At 43.1% G+C, this 17,014-nt stretch overlaps 1 protein-coding gene across 1 annotated transcript in view; it reads right to left on the minus strand.

Moving 5' to 3' along the window:
- Acin1 (apoptotic chromatin condensation inducer 1) overlaps positions 1–17,014 on the minus strand; it is a 74,059-nt gene that overhangs the window by 22,793 nt on the left and 34,252 nt on the right. The window contains 2 exon segments of the mRNA XM_004661788.2: positions 10,942–11,057; positions 14,990–15,202. Coding sequence (XP_004661845.1) covers positions 10,942–11,057; positions 14,990–15,202 — 329 coding nt within the window.

The following is a 17,014-nucleotide window of genomic DNA, read 5'->3' on the forward strand; positions in this document are numbered from 1 at the left end:
TTCACAGGCAAGCGCTTAACCGCTAAGCCATCTCTCTAGACCAAATAAAAAAAAATATTTTTTTTTAATATTGTTTTGCCAGGCATGGTGACTCACATTCTTGATTTGTTTTGTTTTTCAAGGTAGGGTCTCACTGTAGCCCAGGCTGACCTGGAATTCACTATGTAGTCTCAGGGTGGTCTTAAACTCACAGTGATCCTCCTACCTCTGCCTCCCGAGTGCTGGGATGCGCCACCACATCCAGCCTGGTGGCTCACATTTTTAATGCCAACACTTGGGAGGCTGAGGTAGGAGGATCACCAAGAGTTCAAGCATAACCTGAGCTAGAGTGAGACCCTGCATAAGAAGAAAAAAGGGGGCTGGAGGGATGGCTTAGTGGTTATGGCATTTGCATATAAAGCCAAAGGACCCAGGTTCGATTCCATAGGACCCATGTTAGCCAAATGCACAAGGGGGTGCATGCATCTGGAGTTCGTTTACAGTGGCTAGAGGCCCTGGTGCTCCCATTCTCTCTCTCTCCCTCTTTCTCTGTCAAATAAATAAATTAATAAATTAAAATATTTTTAAAAAGGGGGCTGGAGAGATGGCTTACCAGTTAAGTGTTTGCCTGCAAAGCCAAAGGATCCCGGTTCAACTCTCCAGGCTCCAGGTAAGCCAGATGCAAAAGGGGGTGCACACATCTGGAGTTTGTTTGCAGTGGCGGGAGGCCCTGGCACACCCATTCTCTCTCTCTCTGCCTCTTTCTCTCTCAAATAAATAAAATATAGTCTAAAAAAAAAAGTGAACAATGGAGTCACACACAAAACTAGGAAAAAAAAAAAAAAAAAAAAAGAAGCTGGGCACAGCAGTGTATGCCTTTAATCTCTAATCCCAGCACTCAGGTGGCAGATGTAGGAGGATCACGATGAGTTTGTGGCCACCCTAAGACTACACAGTGAATTCCAGGACAGCCTGAGCTTGATTGAGACCCTACCTCACAAAATCAACAGCCAAAAAAAAAAAAAAGTTTGAGTGGAAGTGCCCTGTGTGGGTGAATAAACCTGTTCCCCAAGGTTATTAAATCAAAATCCCAATGCCATGAGTGGGATATTTCTGTACAAATTGTTGCCAAGAAGGTCCCTGAGGCAGCCAGAGCAATATTGCTACTGCTGTTGGCTGCCCACGAGAACTACTGGGAAAGCCTTGGGTTGTGGGACACAGGAAAATCAAGCTGGAAGTTTTCTTCCTGATGACTAGCTTTCATAGTGCAGGAAGGTGTTCCTGGGTGAGCACTGTCATCCGTTTCTTAGCTGTGGACCCTGTGTACTAAACTAATGACCTTTTAGGCGAGATATACTCCCTGGTGCAACAACAGCATGACTGTTGCATGTTCCACAGGAGGGAATTCATACTTGCTACTGTAAACCTGGTCAAAATCCCACTGCCTTGTAGTCATAAGCCCTAGTGGGGAAAACTACTGCTGTTGTTTTGCTAAATGGACATGATTTGCCTGTTTGCCTCCTAAATATCTGTGGTCCTAAATATTAGTGCTGCTGTCGGTTTTGGTCAGAGAAGCTTCTTTTGGCAATGGGTAGTAGTTACTGAAAATCCATGTGCGTAACTTGTCAAAATGCCGAGAATGACTGTTGAATGCTCAGCATAAACAGGACATTATTATCATCCCCTCCAAGGCACAGGGAGCATGGTGGAAGAGGGGACAAAAAGATAATTAAGAGCAGGAGAAAGGGGAGGAGTGTTGTGGAAAACTTTTCCAGGCATGGAATTGCTAGTACATTCTTGAACTCTCAGCAGCTTTACTTACATAAGATTGGGTCCATCAACATTCTTTTATAGAGAGGGAGGGCTGCATGAGGCTTCACCACTTACAGAGAATTTATAGGTAGTTAATGCTTATAAGTGGGGATGCCAATGGTGCAGCCATTGCTAAGTTGCCCATGCTTCTGTAAATACTGATGCTACTATAAACAACTCCAATTAAACTCATTGAAGCTAGGTGTGATGGTCATGTCTTTAATCCAAGCACTCAGGAGGCAGAGGTAGGGGGATCACCATGAATTTGAAGCCACCCTGAATTCCAAGTCAGCCTGAGTTAAGAGTGAGACCTTGCCTTGAAAAACCAACCAACAAACAAAATCTAAACTCATTGAGACATGAAGAAGGGATTACTGAGAGTAGGATGAGAGGATAATAGGGGGAAATATAACCAAAATACATTATAGGGGTTGGAGAGATGATTTAGTGATTAAAGGCATTTATTTGCAAAATACATTATATGAGTATATAAAAATGTCAATACTAAACCCATTATTATAAATAATTAATATATGTTAGTAAAAAACTTCAAAATTCCAGATGTGGTGGCACACACCTTTAATCCTAGCTCTCAGGAGGCAGAGGTAGGAGGATAGCCATGAGTTCAAGGCTATCCTGAGACTACATAGTGAATTCCAGGTCAGCCTGAGCTAAAAACCCTACCTCAAAAAAACAAAAACAAAAACAAAACAACAACAACAACAAAAAACTTCAAAAAAGGAACTTCAGACACGTATGGTAGTACATGCCTTTAATCCCAGCACTTGGAAGGAGTGTGGGAAGATTATTGTGAGTTTGAGGACAACCTGAGACTACATAGTGAATTCCAGGTCAGTGAGACCCTACCTCAAAAAAAAAAAAAAAAAAAATTAGGGGCTGGATAAATGGCTTAGTGGGTGAGGTGCTTGCCTACAAAGCCTAAGGACCCAGGTTTGATTCCCCAAGAACCATGTGAGCCATTTGGAGTTCATTTGCAGCAGCTGGAGGCCCTGGATCACCCATTCTCTCCATCCCTGCCTATTTCTCTCTCAAATAAATAAAGAAAAATAAAATAAAGTAAAATAAAAAATGAAACTTCAGGGCTGGAGAGATGGCTTAGAAGATGCTTGCTAGAAAAGCCTAAGAACTGATGTTTGAATCTCCAGGTCCAAGGTAAGCCAGATACAGTGATATAAGCACGCAATGTTGCACATATGAGCCAGGGGGTGCACTTGCCTGAAGGCCCTGGTGTGTCCATTCTCTTTCTCTCTAATAAAAAAAAATAATACTTTGGGCTGGAGAGATGGCTTAGCGGTTAAGCACTTGCCTGTGAAGCCTAAGGACCCTGGTTCAAGGCTCCATTCCTCAGGACCCACGTTAGCCAGATGCACAAGGGGGCACACACGTCTGGAGTTTGTTTGCAGTGGCTGGAGGCCCTGGCACACCTATTCTCTCTCTCTCTCTATCTGCCTTTCTCTCTGTCATTCTCAAATAAATAAATAAATAAAATAATACTTCAGGTTTGTCAATTAACTACAACATATATAACTGTTTCCCATACACCTTTTTTTTTTGGTTTTTCAAGGTAGGGTTTCGCTGTAGCTCAGGCTGACCTGGAATTCACTATGTAGTTTCAGGGTAGTCTTGAACTCATGGCAATCCTCCTACCTCTGCATCCCAAGTGCTGGGATTAAAGGCATGTGCCACCATGTCCAACTTCTATACAACATTTTCTCCCATATTTTAAAATTTTTTATGTATTTGTGTACACCAGAATCTTTAGCCACTGCAAATGATTGCCAATCTGGCTTTATGTAGGTGGCTGGAGATTGAACTTGGGCCAGTAGGCTTTCAAGCAAGTACCTTTAAACACTGAGCCACTTCCCCAACCATAGGTTTTCCTTTTAATTTTTTTTTTTTTTTTTTGGTGTTTGAAACTGATTTCCAAATGCTTAGGGAAGAAGGGAATACGCTGGCATGCACACAGAGGGGATTCTTTGTTGGAGGAAAAGAGGACTTAATGGCACTTCTTCAGGGATTCTTTCTTAGTATATCTGTGGCATTATGCTAATTCATTTACTTGATCAAACTATCATAACAACTTTTAAAAACCTGTAGCTTTACGAAGTCTTGACTCTTAAAAAGAAAACTACCACATGAGGATTTTCAGTCAAGAATCATCCCTTCTACAAGCAGCTGAAATCATTGCTGAAGCCCTAGCTTTAGTGTCAAGCCTGGTTACTCTTGGATTCCATCTTTATATATATATATATATATATATATATATATATATATATATATATATATATATATATATATATTTTAATTTGAGAGAGAGGAAGAGAGAGAGAGAGAATGGGCATGTTAGGGCCTCTAGCCACTGCAAATGAACTCCAGACACATGAGCCACCTTGTGCATCTGGCTTACACGTGGGTCCTAGGGAATCGAACCAGGGTCCTTAGGCTTCGCAGGCAAATGCCTTAACCACTAAGACATTTTTTCCCCAGCCACTTTGAATTCCATTCTTGACCTGATTGAAGAGGTGAGGAGGAGGCTGCGAGTCCTTTTTCAATCTAAATCCTTTGCCAGCACCAATATTTGTTAAGCCTCTAATACGGGGTTATCAGTCCTTGGTAGAAAGCATTCATCCAAGTTCTGTAGACCTTGTACCTTTTCCATCAAATTAGCTATGATGAGGTGTCCTAGTTCTTTGCACATGTCATTGCAATCACGTTCTATTTCAGCCATCCATTTGGGTGGAGAACTAATAATAGGGCTTTTGAAAGAAGCTGCAAATTAAGCAACACCTGATAATTGTTCTGGCCACAGGTCTGGAGAGGCATGGTCAAGTTTCTCAAAACTTAGCAAAGATGTTTCCAAGTCTGTCCCATCTGTGGGAGACGCCATCTTCCAACCCATGTCCACTTTTTTTTTTTAACCCTCTATTCAAAGGACTCAGGTTCTATTCCCCAGGACCCACGTTAGCCAGATGCACAAGGGGGTGCACGTGTCTAGAGTTCGTTTGCAGTGGCTGGAAGCCCTGACATGTCTATTCGTTCTCTTTCTTTCTTCTTTCTCTGTCAAACAAATAAAAAGAACCTATAAAAAATATTTAAGAGAGAGAAGGAGGGAGGAAGGGAGAGAATGGGCATACCAGGACCTTTAGCCACAGCAAACCAACTCTAGACGCATGCACCATTTTGTGCATCTGGCTTTACGTGGGTCCTAGGGAATCAAACCTGGGTCCTTTGGCTTTGGCGGCAAGCACCTTAACCACCAAGCCATCTCTCTAGCACTATTTTCTTCTGTTTTTAATTTGAGGCAAGGTTTTACTCTGTAGCCTATGAACTCATTATTTAGAGACCAGTTGGCCTTTGACTCAAGGTGGTCCACTTGCCTCAGCCTCCCAAGTGCTGGGATTACAGGCATGAGCCACCATACCTGGCTTTAATTTTCTGCTCCCTCCCCCCTTGGTGTTTCTAAGTAGGGGTCTCACTCTAGCCCAGGCTAACCTAGAACTCACTATGAAGTCTCAGGATGTCCTCAAACTCATACTCATCCTCCTATGTCTACCTCCCAAGTGCAGGATTAAAGTTATGCACCACCACGCCCAGCTCTGGCTTTAATTTTCTTTTGAGACAGGGTCTCACTATCCAGCCTAGAGTGGACTTAAATTTACAATCTTCCTAACTCAGCCTCCCAACTGCTAGGACTACAGCATCCACCACTATCACAAATCCTTCTTCTGTTTTTCTTTTTTTTTTGGAGGGGGGGAGGTAGGTGAACACATGTGTTTGTGGTACCCATGAATATGTGTGATTTTGTGTTGGCATGTATGTATATGTGTATGAAAGGCAGAGTTTGATATCAGGTATGTTCGCCAACGGCTCTTCATTTTCTTTACTAAGGCATGGTCTCTCATTTGAAACCAGGACTTGCTGATTCAGCTACTGTAGCTAGGCAGCTTGCCCTGGGGAATCCCTGTATTAGAGGTTTAACAAATATTGGTGCTGGCAAAGGATTCAGATTGAAAAAGGACTCGCAGCCTCCTTCTCCAGTGCTGGGATTACAAGAGGGTTGCCATGCCTACCTGGCATTTATGTGGATGCTGGGCATGATGAACTCAGGTCCTTCTACATGTGCCTCAAATGCTTTACCAACTCCAGTCTCCTCCCCTATATTTGTATTTATGTACTTGCAAGCAGAGAGAGAGAGAATAAATATAAATGGGCACAGCATGGCCTCTTTTTGCCCCTGCAAATGAACTCTAGATGCATGCACCACTTTGTGCATCTGGTTTCATGTGGGTACTAGGGATTTAAACCCAGGCTAGCAGGCTTTGAAGCAAGTGCTTTAAACCGCTGAGCCATATCCCAGGCTTCCAGCTGCCCCCTTTGACAAAAGTACTTTATTTATTCAATGGGGGAAGTATGGGTGCACTAGGACCTCCTGCCACTGTAAATGAACTCCAGACACATGTGTCTACCTCTCTCTAGCCCAGGCTGACATGAACTCACAACTCACTCTGTAGTCTCATACTGGCCTTGAATTCACAGTGCTCCTCCTACCTTCGCCTCCCGAGTGCTGGGATTAAAACTGTGCACTGCTGTGCCTAGCTGCCCAGCCCTCCCTTCTTTTAATGTAAAAAGAAAACAGTAGCCTCCCCCGCCCCCCATGACGACTTTGTTACATGAGTAAAAGGTAGATAGGGACTTGGACTAAAATAGGACATTTACAAATTTCTACTCCAACCAATGAAAAAGACCTTACCCCTTAAATTTAGAATTCCTAGCTGGGCATGGTGGCACATACCTTTAATCCCAGCACTGGGGAGGTAGAGGTAGGAGGATTGCCATGAGTTTGAGGCCACCCTGAGACTACATAGTGAATTCCAGGTCAGCCTGATCTAGAGCAAGACCCTACCTCATAAAACCAAAAAGAACGGGAGGCAGAGGTAGGAGGATTACTGTGAGTTCGAGGCCACCCTGAGACTACATAGAGAATTCCAGGTCAGCCTGAGCTAAAGTGAAACCCTACCTTGTAAAACCAAAAAGAACAACAACAACAAAAAACAAACAAACAAAAAAAACCCAAAAAGAAAAAAATAAAATTAGAATGCCTTAGTTATCATCAGAGTCAGAACAGTTTTAACCAAGCACAGTGAAAATGTTAGAAAATCTCTTCAAAATGATGAGTGGTTCCTGAAGTAAAGTCTAACTTTTTCTTAACACTTTGCTATTGTTATTTTTAGTCATGGGAAAGCCAAAACTAAGTCACAAATGGTCTTTGCTATTTAGTAGTGTTGACTCCATTTTTAGAATTGGCCAGGGGTCTAGAAGGATTCCGGGCTGAAGAGATAAAGAGTACTGTGAATAAGTTGAAACACATGCAAACTTGTTTGTCAAATCCAATGTCATAACAGTCTTAGGCTTATAGGAATACTTTTTTTTTCCTCCTGGTTTTCAAGGTAGGGTTTCACTCTAGTTCAGGGTGACCTAGAATTCACTATGTAGCCTTAGGGTGGTCTCGAACTCATGGAGATCCTCCTACCTCTGCCTCCCAAGTGCTAGAATTAAAGCCGTGCGCCACCACGCCTAGCTAGGAATACTTTTTGTTAGGCTGTTGAGCAGCCCAGGTAAGGAGAAGAAAGCAAGTATAATGAATGGGTATGAGCTATTCCTGTGTGCAAGTCATTTTTTATCTATAGGCTGCTCATTTGGAGCTTACCTAGGCAACAATGGCCAATCTCAGTATTTGCTGAAGGTGCTATTTGCCTATTGACCTTATCAGAATCAATGTGATTGAATTATCTCAACCAGAAATGAGTATCAATACCTCTCTACCCTGTGGAGAAAAACTCTGTATAAAACTTCAAGCTGGGTGATAGAAAGCTGGAAGAAGCCATTCTGCATGCAGTTCAATGGGAGAAAGAGAAAACACCCGTGAAGATACTCAACAGGGGACAATGCAAGTCTTGTATTTGGCTGGCTAGGCCAAATAAGCCAACGGGGGCAATAGCGGCACGTCTGTCATGGTGGAAACCAACTGCCCTCTAAATGGACTGGAGAGGCCCGCTCCATGGGAGGGAATATATCCCTGATACTGAAAACTTAAAACAGGGGTAGTCATGAGCCGTAGGGATGTAACATCTGCTGCTGTCTGGCTTATCAAACTGCCCAGTAAGAACTTCTCTTAAGGTTCATACCCTAATACTAATGCTACTCTCACTTTTGGTAGAGAATCTTCTCTTTTCAGATGGCAGTGATCTTGGGATGACTCAGAAGGTATTATGGTGCTGGAAAGAAGTGACAGGAGTGCTCAGTACTGCAATATTTCTATCACACCTTCCAAGGCTCAGGGTCTATTGTGGAAGAGGTGGTAGAAAGAATGTAAGAGCCAAAGGAAGGGCAGGACTCCTTACAATGTGCTCCCCTACACACAAAATGGCCTGGATATCCATGACCTCACAGTGCCTGACACTACCTACCCAAGACCATCGTAATAGTAGGAAAAGATCATGACATCAAAATAAGAGAGAATGAGAGGGGGAGGCGATATGATGGAGAATGGAGATTCAAAGGGGTAATTGGGGGGAGGGAGGGCTATTTTTTATAATCATGGAAGTTGTTAATAAAAAAAAATTTGAAAAACAAATACAAACAAAAAAACCCTTCAAGCTGGGGCTAGAGAGATGACTTAGCAGTTAAGGCGGTTGCCTCCAAAGTGAAAGGACTCAGGTTTGATTCCCCAAGATCCACGTAAGCCAGATGCACAAGGGGGCACACACATCTGGAGTTCCTTTGCAGTGGCTGGCGGCCAGGCATGCCATTCTCTCTCTCCCTCTACCTACCTATTTCTGTATTTCTCTCTCCCTCTCTCAAATAAAAAAATAAAATAAAATAAAATAAAATAAAAAATAAAACAACTTCAGGCAGGTATGGTGGCACACATCTTTAATCCCCGCACTTGGGAGGCATATGTAGGTGCATCTCTGTGAATTTGAGGCTAGCCTGAGACTAAACAGTGAATTCCAGGTCAGTCTGGGCTAGAGTGAGATCCTACCTGGAAAACCCAAAACAAAGAATCAGAATAAAAACTTCAAGCTTCAATAGCCTGGAATGGTAACATTGATGAGATCAGGCATGGTCTAGCTATAGACAATAACAGTACTTCAAAGTAACAACGACAAAAGACTTCCGCTTGCTAGGATCTTATAGACTAATAAAATAAAAGCTTGTGAAGACCTTTACAGAAAACTGTTTGTTTCTCAAGGTGCTGAGGAAGCAGTTTTTCAAGTTGTCAATATCTACTTTAAAAACTCCAAATGAACAAAGGTCACCCTGTACTTTAATGGGACAGAGAAATGATGAATTTATGTCTGAATGATACTGAAAGATTTCACCATTTCCTTATTGATGGTGTGGTTGGTGAATTCAGAATACCTTCTAGAATCTGCTGAGTTTTTGTTTTATGGTCCTAGAGGAAAGTCCTTTCCCAAAGGATAATGTACCTATTTTAAAACAGAAAAACAGGGCTGGAGAGATGGCTTAGCGGTTAAGCGCTTGCCTATGAAGCCTAAGGACCCCGGTTCGAGGCTTGGTTCCCCAGGTCCCACGTTAGCCAGATGCACAAGGGGGCGCACGTGTCTGGAGTTAGTTTGCAGAGGCTGGAAGCCCTGGCACGCCCATTTTCTCTCTCTCCCTCTATCTGTCTTTCTCTCTATGTCTGTCGCTCTCAAATGAAAAAAAAAAAAACAGAAAAACAAAAACTTTAGAAACTGTTTTCCAAATCAAAAATATAATGGCCACAAGATGGCAGCAGTGCCAAGACTATTTGAAATAACAAGGAAACAATGGCAGAGCACAGCACTATCATTAAAATCATTAGCAAAGGGCTGGAGAGATGGCTTAGTGGTTAAGGTGCTTGTCTGCAAAGCCAAAGGACCCAAGTTCAATTCCCCAGAACCCAAGTAAGCCTGATGCACAAGGTGGTGCATGCATCTGGAGTTCATTTGCAATGGCTAGAGGTTCCCATTGTCTCTCATTCTCAAAATAAATAAAAATAAAACAAATAAATCCCTCGAGAGGCAGACCCTGAGACTACAAAAAATCATCAGCAAATATGGTAATCATGTTACTTGTCCATAACCCAAGAATTAAAGGACAGTCTGAAGCTCCCAGAGGTGTGTTACAGATAAGACTATCACAGACAGAAAAATGAGATCAGTAATAATCTTAAAATAGCATAAAAATAAGCATGAAACAACTGGAGGCCAACTATCTACATAGGACATTCTCCAAAGCCATCCACAATTTCTATGTATAGAAAGCAAGTAATCTTATCCCTAACAACACTTCTTTTCATTTCCCGTAAAGTTTTGAAGCTAGAGATTCTGGTTCAGTCTGGCCTCAAACCTCCCATGCTGCAAAGGGATGACTCTTGAACTTCTGGTCTTCCTGCCTGTATTTCCCCTGTACTACAGGCTTGAAACACATCTGGTTCTACACCCTCCTTTATTAAACAGTTTTCTAAATTCAGATGAAATAGGTGAACATGAGTTACAACACTGAATTAAGTTGAGCAAAATGTTTATACTACTATCTTGGCTGTTTATAGGAGTCGACCAATTTTGCAGGTAGATCATGTGTTTGTGTCCTATATATTTCTTTATATCCTGATCATTATTTTCAGACTACCTTAAAGCTTTGGGAGTTAAGTACTCAAGTCCCACCCAAGTAACACTGAAGCCTAGTCTTTGTCCAGGTAAAACTATTTTGAAGCAGTCTCCACTCCAGTCCAGACCACTAGGCCCAGGCTGCTCACTGTGTTCCTCCTGCCTCAACCTCCCAAGTGCTAAGATTAAAGATGGCAGATACCAAACATGGCTGACTTCATGATTTTTCGAGGTAGGGTCTCACTCTATCCCAGGCTGACCTGGAATTTACTATGTAGTCTCAAGGTGGCCTCAAACTCACAGTAACCTCCTATCTCTGCCTCCCAAGTGCTGGAATTAAAGGTGTGCACCACCAAGCCTGGCTAGCTACATGTTTTAAAATAAACTAGGACTACTTAGTCAAAGACCCTAGTTAACAAAGAACTACCTCACACTCGTAGTTCCTAATTATATTCCAGATGAAATGTATACTTACACAGTGTGATGAACCTTTTTTGACTCTGGCAGATGAGAGGTCACAGTCTCTGAGGTCTGAGGCTGGGTGGCAGCTGGTGGCTCTGCCTCTTCAGCTTCACACTTCTTTGGGCTCTCCTGAGAAGACAACAAAAACAAAACAAAGGACTTAAACCTTCTAGGTTCCTTTTCTTCAACCTGGAGCTAAAAAAAGACAGATCAAGCTGGGCGTGGTGGTGCACGCCTTTAATCCCAGCACTTGGGAGGCAGAGGTAGGAGAATCGCCATAAATTCGAGGCCACCCTGAGACTCCATAGTGATTCCAGGTCAGCCTGAGCTAGAGTGAGACCCTACCTCAAAACAAACAAACAAAAAAAAAGGGATCAGGACTTGGGAGGCATAGATAGGAGGATCACCATAAATTCAAGGCCAGCCTGAAACTACATAGTGAATTTCAGGTCAGCCTGGGCTACAGTAAGACCCTACCTTGCAAAACCAAAACAGATAAAAAAAAATGTAGTCGTTCCCCCCCCCCCCCCCACCACCGAGGTAGTCTCACTGTAGCCCAGGCTGAGCTGGAATTCACTGTGTAGCCTCAGGGTGGCCCTAAACTCATGATGATCCTCCTACCTCAACCTCCTGGGTTCTGGGATTAAAGGCGTGCCATACCTGTTTTTTGTGTTGTTGTTTTATTTTCATTTTGGTTTTTCGAGGTAGGGTCTCACTCTAGTCTAGGCTGACCTAGAATTCACTATGTAGTCTCAGGATGGCCTTGAACTCACAGCAATCCTCCTACCTCTGCCTTCCTAGTGCTGGGATTAAAGGCATGCGCCACCACACCCGGCTCACACTTTTTTTTTTTTTAATTTATTTTAAAACAGTCTCACTATATAGCCCACTCACTATATAGTACAAGGTCCTGGGTTCCATCTCCAGTACAGGGAAAGGTGAGGGAGATCATGTTTCTATGGGGATGGGAATGTAGCTCAGTGGTGAGTGCTTGCCTAATGAATGCCTTAGATTCCATCCTCAGAACCAAAAGAGAAGGGGCAGGTGGGGGGGGGGGAGCTAGAGAGATGGCTCAGTGATTAAGGCACTTGACTGCAAAGCTTAATGAATCAGGTCAGATTTCCCAGTGGCCACATAAAACCAGATGCATAAGGTGTGATACATGCATTTGGAGCTTACTTGAAGAGGCTGGAGGCCCTGATTTGCCCATTTTCTCTCTTTCTCTCTGCTTATAAATAAATGAATAGAAATATTTTTAGAGTCGGGTGTGGTGGCATATTCCTTTAATCCCAGCACTGGGGAGGCAGAGGTAGAAGGACTGTCATGAGTTCAAGGCCACCCTGAGATTACAGAGTGAGTTGCAGGTCAGCCTGGGTTATCAAGTGAGGAGGGAAAAACATATATAGATAGATAAGATAGATAGATAAGATAGATAGATAGATAGATAGTTAGTTAGTTAGTTTTTTTTGAGGTAGGGTCTTACTCTTGCTAAGGCTGACCTGGATTTCACTATGCAGTCTCTCAGAGTGGCCTCAAACTCATGGTGAGTCTACCTCTGCCTCCTGAGTGCTGGGATTAAAAGCATGTACCACCACACCCGGCCAGAAAAAAATAAATAAATAGACTTTTTTTTTTCTTTTTTCCCCCCATGTACATGTGTAGTGTATGTGGTATGGTATGTGTGATGAGCTCCATATACTCACATGTAGAGGCCAGAGAATGTTGGATGTCTTCCTCTATTGCTCATCCCTGTTATGTCCTTATTTAGAATCTCATTCTGAACACAAACCTACGGTTTTCACAAGCCTCGGTGACTCTCCACTCTACGCTCCCCACAGGCCTGTGGTTACAGGCATAGGTGGACCACATATTAGCTATTTATGAGGTTGCTGGGAAATCAAACTCTGGCATTTCTCAGGCCTTCATGCTTACAAGCAGCCAACAGTCTAAACCACTAAGATATTCCCAGTCCTCTTTTTTTCTGGGCAGGATCTCATGTAGCTCAAGCTGGCCTTGAATTTACTATGTAGTTGAGGACAACCTTGAACTTCTGATCCTCCACCTCACCCATGCCCAGTTTTTTGTTTTTTGTTTTTTCTTCCTAGGTAGGGACTTGCTCTAGTCCAGGCTGGCCTGACATTTACTATGTAGTTTCAGGCTGGCCTTGAACTCACTGTGATCCAAGTACCTCTCTCTCCTGAGTGCTGGGATTATGGGATTAAAGGTGTATGCCACCATGCCCAGTTTTATGGGGTGCTAGAGATCAAGTGAGGGCCTTTGTAAAGGTTAGGCAGGTACTCTACCTACTGAACCACATCCCTAGCTCTAGACTTTCTGTGTTAGAAATCACTTGATTAGATTTGGAGCAAAGGTGCTATGGATTGAATCCAGGGCTTCCTGCTTATTAAGCATGTAACTCTACCACTGAGCAACACCCTAAAACCCAAAGAATTGTTTATTTTATATATATATATTTTGAAGGTAAAGTCTTGCTTTAGCCCAGGCTGACCTGTGTTATTTTCTTGTTTTTTTTTTTCTTTTTTTTTTTTCCAAGGTAGGGTTGCACTCTAGCCCAGATGTTTGACCTGGAATTCTCTGTATAATCTCAAAATGGCCTTGAACTCACAGTGATCCTCCTGCCTCTGCCTCTCCAGTGCTGAGATTAAAGATGTGCACCACCACACCTGGCAATTTGGGTTTTGTGGGTTTTTTTCGAGGAAGGGTCTCACTTTTTAGTTCAGACTGACCTGGAATTAGTGTCAGGGTAGCCTCAAACTCATGGTGATCCTCCTACCTCTGCCTCCAAAGTGCTGGAATTAAAGGCGTGCACCACCACACCCGGCTATTTTTATTTATATTATTTGGGAGTACAGTCAGTATGGGCATGCCACAGCATTTTGCCACTACAAATGAATTCCAGATGTATGCACCACTTTTTGCATCTGGTTTTATGCAGGTACTGGGGAACTGAACATTTCCTTATAGGGCCAGATACATGGCAAGAATTCTTTTGTTCTTCAGGTAGGGACTTTTGCTAGTCCAGACTGGCCTGGAATTCACTATGTAGACCCAGGATGGCCTCAAACGAATGATGATTCTCCTACCTCTGCCTCCCCGGCGCTGGGATTAAAGGCATGCACCACCACACCCAGCAAAAATTGCAGAGTTCTGAGGGAGAACTAACATGAAGTGACCTGGAGATGAAAACCCTGCTACACAACCTCATAAAAGGTTTTCATGAACCAGGAAGTGGTCAATGAGTCCGTAAGACTTAGCATCTTCAACTCTTCATTTTTCTTGAGTCTTGTCTATACGGACTTTTTGTTAGGTTTTTGAAGAAGGGCCTCAGTCTATCTCAGGTTGACTTGGAACTCAATCTATAGGCCCAGACTGGCCTCCAACTCATCAACCTTCCTACCCCAGCCTGCCTAGTGCTGGGATTAAAGACGTGTGCCACCACACTCAGTTTATAGTTACTTCTCAATTCCATAGCTAAGACAAACTTGCTGGGTACAGTATACAGCTATAATCCTAGCACTTGGAGGTTAATACAAAAGGATTGTGAGTTTGAAGCTGGCTTAGGTTACGTAACAAGATCCTGTCTCAAAAGCTGGACTGGGCTAGAAAGATGGCTTAGTGGTTAATTAAGGCACTTTCCTGCAAAGCCTAAGGACCCAGGTTCAATTCTCCAGTACTCATGTAAGCCATATGCACAAGGTGTTGCATGCCTTGGGAGTTTGTTTGCAGTGGCTGGCTGGAGGCCTTGGCATGCCCATTCTCTCAAAAAAAAAAAAAAAAAAGGCAGCTAAGACAAGCTCAGTTGATAGAATGACTGTCTAGTGTGCACAAATCCCCAGCAGAGCATAAATCAGGCATGGTGGCACATGCCTGTGATCCTGGCACTGGGAGATAGAGGCAGAAGGATCAGAAGTTCAAGATCACCCTCAGCCTGGGATACATGAGACCCTATTTCAAAAGAAAAAACAAGAAAATAACAAAAGATATGGGAAAATCAGGTCTAATCCTCTGTGGCCTTCTAGGGAGGGGTTCTAATAGCTTACCCGTTCTGGCTGTAACCTCTGCATGCCATGCTTTTCGGCTGGCTGAGGCTGGCTCTGATGACTCATCTGGATAGAGGAGACGGAGGTTCTTTCTTTTTGCTCAAGGACCTGCAGCTGTGGCACTGGTGGAGCTACAATCTCCTGACCAGAAGAAGGATCTTTGGTTTCAGTGTAGCTGGTATTGCTGTCCCTAGAGACTCCAGGGCTCAGAGACTAAAGAAATGAAAGGAAACACAAAGAAAAATTATTGGAAATATAAAGGATGGAGAGTAAATATTCAGAAGATCACTGAGTTTTCCAACTCGTACCAACCCAATTTGTAGTCTAAATATCCATTAATTTGAGGGAGAGAGAGAGAGAAGGAAGCAGATAGAAAGGGCCTCTAGCCACTGCAAATGAATTCTAGACACACATGTGCCAATGTTGTGAATCTGGCTCATGTGGGCTCTGGGGAATTGAATTTGGGTTCTTTGACTTTGCAGGCAAGTGCCTTAACCGCTAAGCCATCTCTCTATCCCCCTTTAAAAGAATTTAAAACTATTTTATTATTATTGTTATTTTTATTATTATTATTATCAAAAGCATGCACCACCACACCCAGCTTATTATTATTTATATTATTTGAGAGACAGAATGAACACACCAGAGCCTTCAGCCATTGTAAATGAACTCCAGATGCACGCACCATCTTGTGCATCTGGCTTACATGGGTCCTAGGGAATTGGAGTTGGATCATTTGGCTTTGTGGATAAGTGCCTTAACCACTAAATCATCTCTCCAGCCCTTTTCTTTTTTGAGATAGGGTCTAACTCTAGCCCAGGCTGGCCTTGAACTCACAGTACTCCTCCTACCTGTACCTCTGGAATGCTGGGATTAAAGGCGTGCCACCATGCCTGGCTCACTTCTTTTAATACTTTCATGTAATGAGTGACTGAGTATGAGCATGCACACATGCACACGAGTGCACCAGGGCCTCCAGCTGCTACAAGAACTCCAGATGCATGTGCCACTTTGTGCATCTGGCTTTACACAGGTACTGGGGAGTTAAACCCAGGTTGGCAAACTTTACAAGCAAGTGCCTTTAACAACTGAGCCATCTCCCCAGCCACTATTTTTTGTTTCTTTCAGATACAGACTTAAATATTCTTTTTTGTTTATTTGGACCTGGAATTCACTATGTAGTCTCAGGGTGGCCTTAAACTCTTGGTGATCCTCCTACCTCTGGTTCCCGAATGCTGGGATTAAAGGTGTGTGCCACAATGTTCGGCCAGACTTAAGTATTCTAAACTGGCAAATGGCATTAAATTTTCTATGTAGCTGAGGGTGACCTTGAATTTCTGATCCTCTTGCCTCCACCTTCCAAGTGCTAGGATTACATGCATGTGTATGACCTTACTCTTAGGTATTTTTGTCTCTCTCTCTCTCTTTTTTTGGTTTATTGAGATAGGGTCTCACTCTAGCCCAGGCTGACCTGGAATTCACTATGTAGCCTCAGGGTAGTAATGAACTCATGGCAATCCTCCTAGCTCTGCCTCCCAAGTGCTAGGATTAAAGGCACATGCCATCATGCCTGGCATTTTTGTCTTTTTATTTATTCCTGTTTAAATTAATGATCTCTAAGTACTAGTCAACAAATTCACTAAATTCCAACTAGGTGTTTATACACTCAACAAGCTTATGTTTAGTTGAGGAGACAAGCAGGTAGATTGAGCATTCCCTGGACTCAAAGGGATTCAGAATGAAAAAAGACCCCATTTAGTGATCTAAGTGTCTATAATGAAGGCAAAGTAACCAGTGAACTGGAGACTAAAAGATATTTCTACTATAATTAGAAAATATGACGGGGCTGGAGAGACTGCTTAGCAGTTAAGGCCTTTGTCTGCAGTCAAGGATCCTGGTTCAATTCCCCAGGACCCATGTAAGCCAGATGCACAAGGGGGCACATGCATCTGGCGTTCCTTTGCAATGGCTAGAGGCCCTGGCATGTCCATTCTCTCTCTCTCCCTTTCTCCCTACCCCCTCAAG

This window comes from Jaculus jaculus, chromosome 7 (genome assembly GCF_020740685.1).
Source record: "Jaculus jaculus isolate mJacJac1 chromosome 7, mJacJac1.mat.Y.cur, whole genome shotgun sequence".
NCBI classification, from domain to species: Eukaryota; Metazoa; Chordata; class Mammalia; order Rodentia; family Dipodidae; genus Jaculus; species Jaculus jaculus.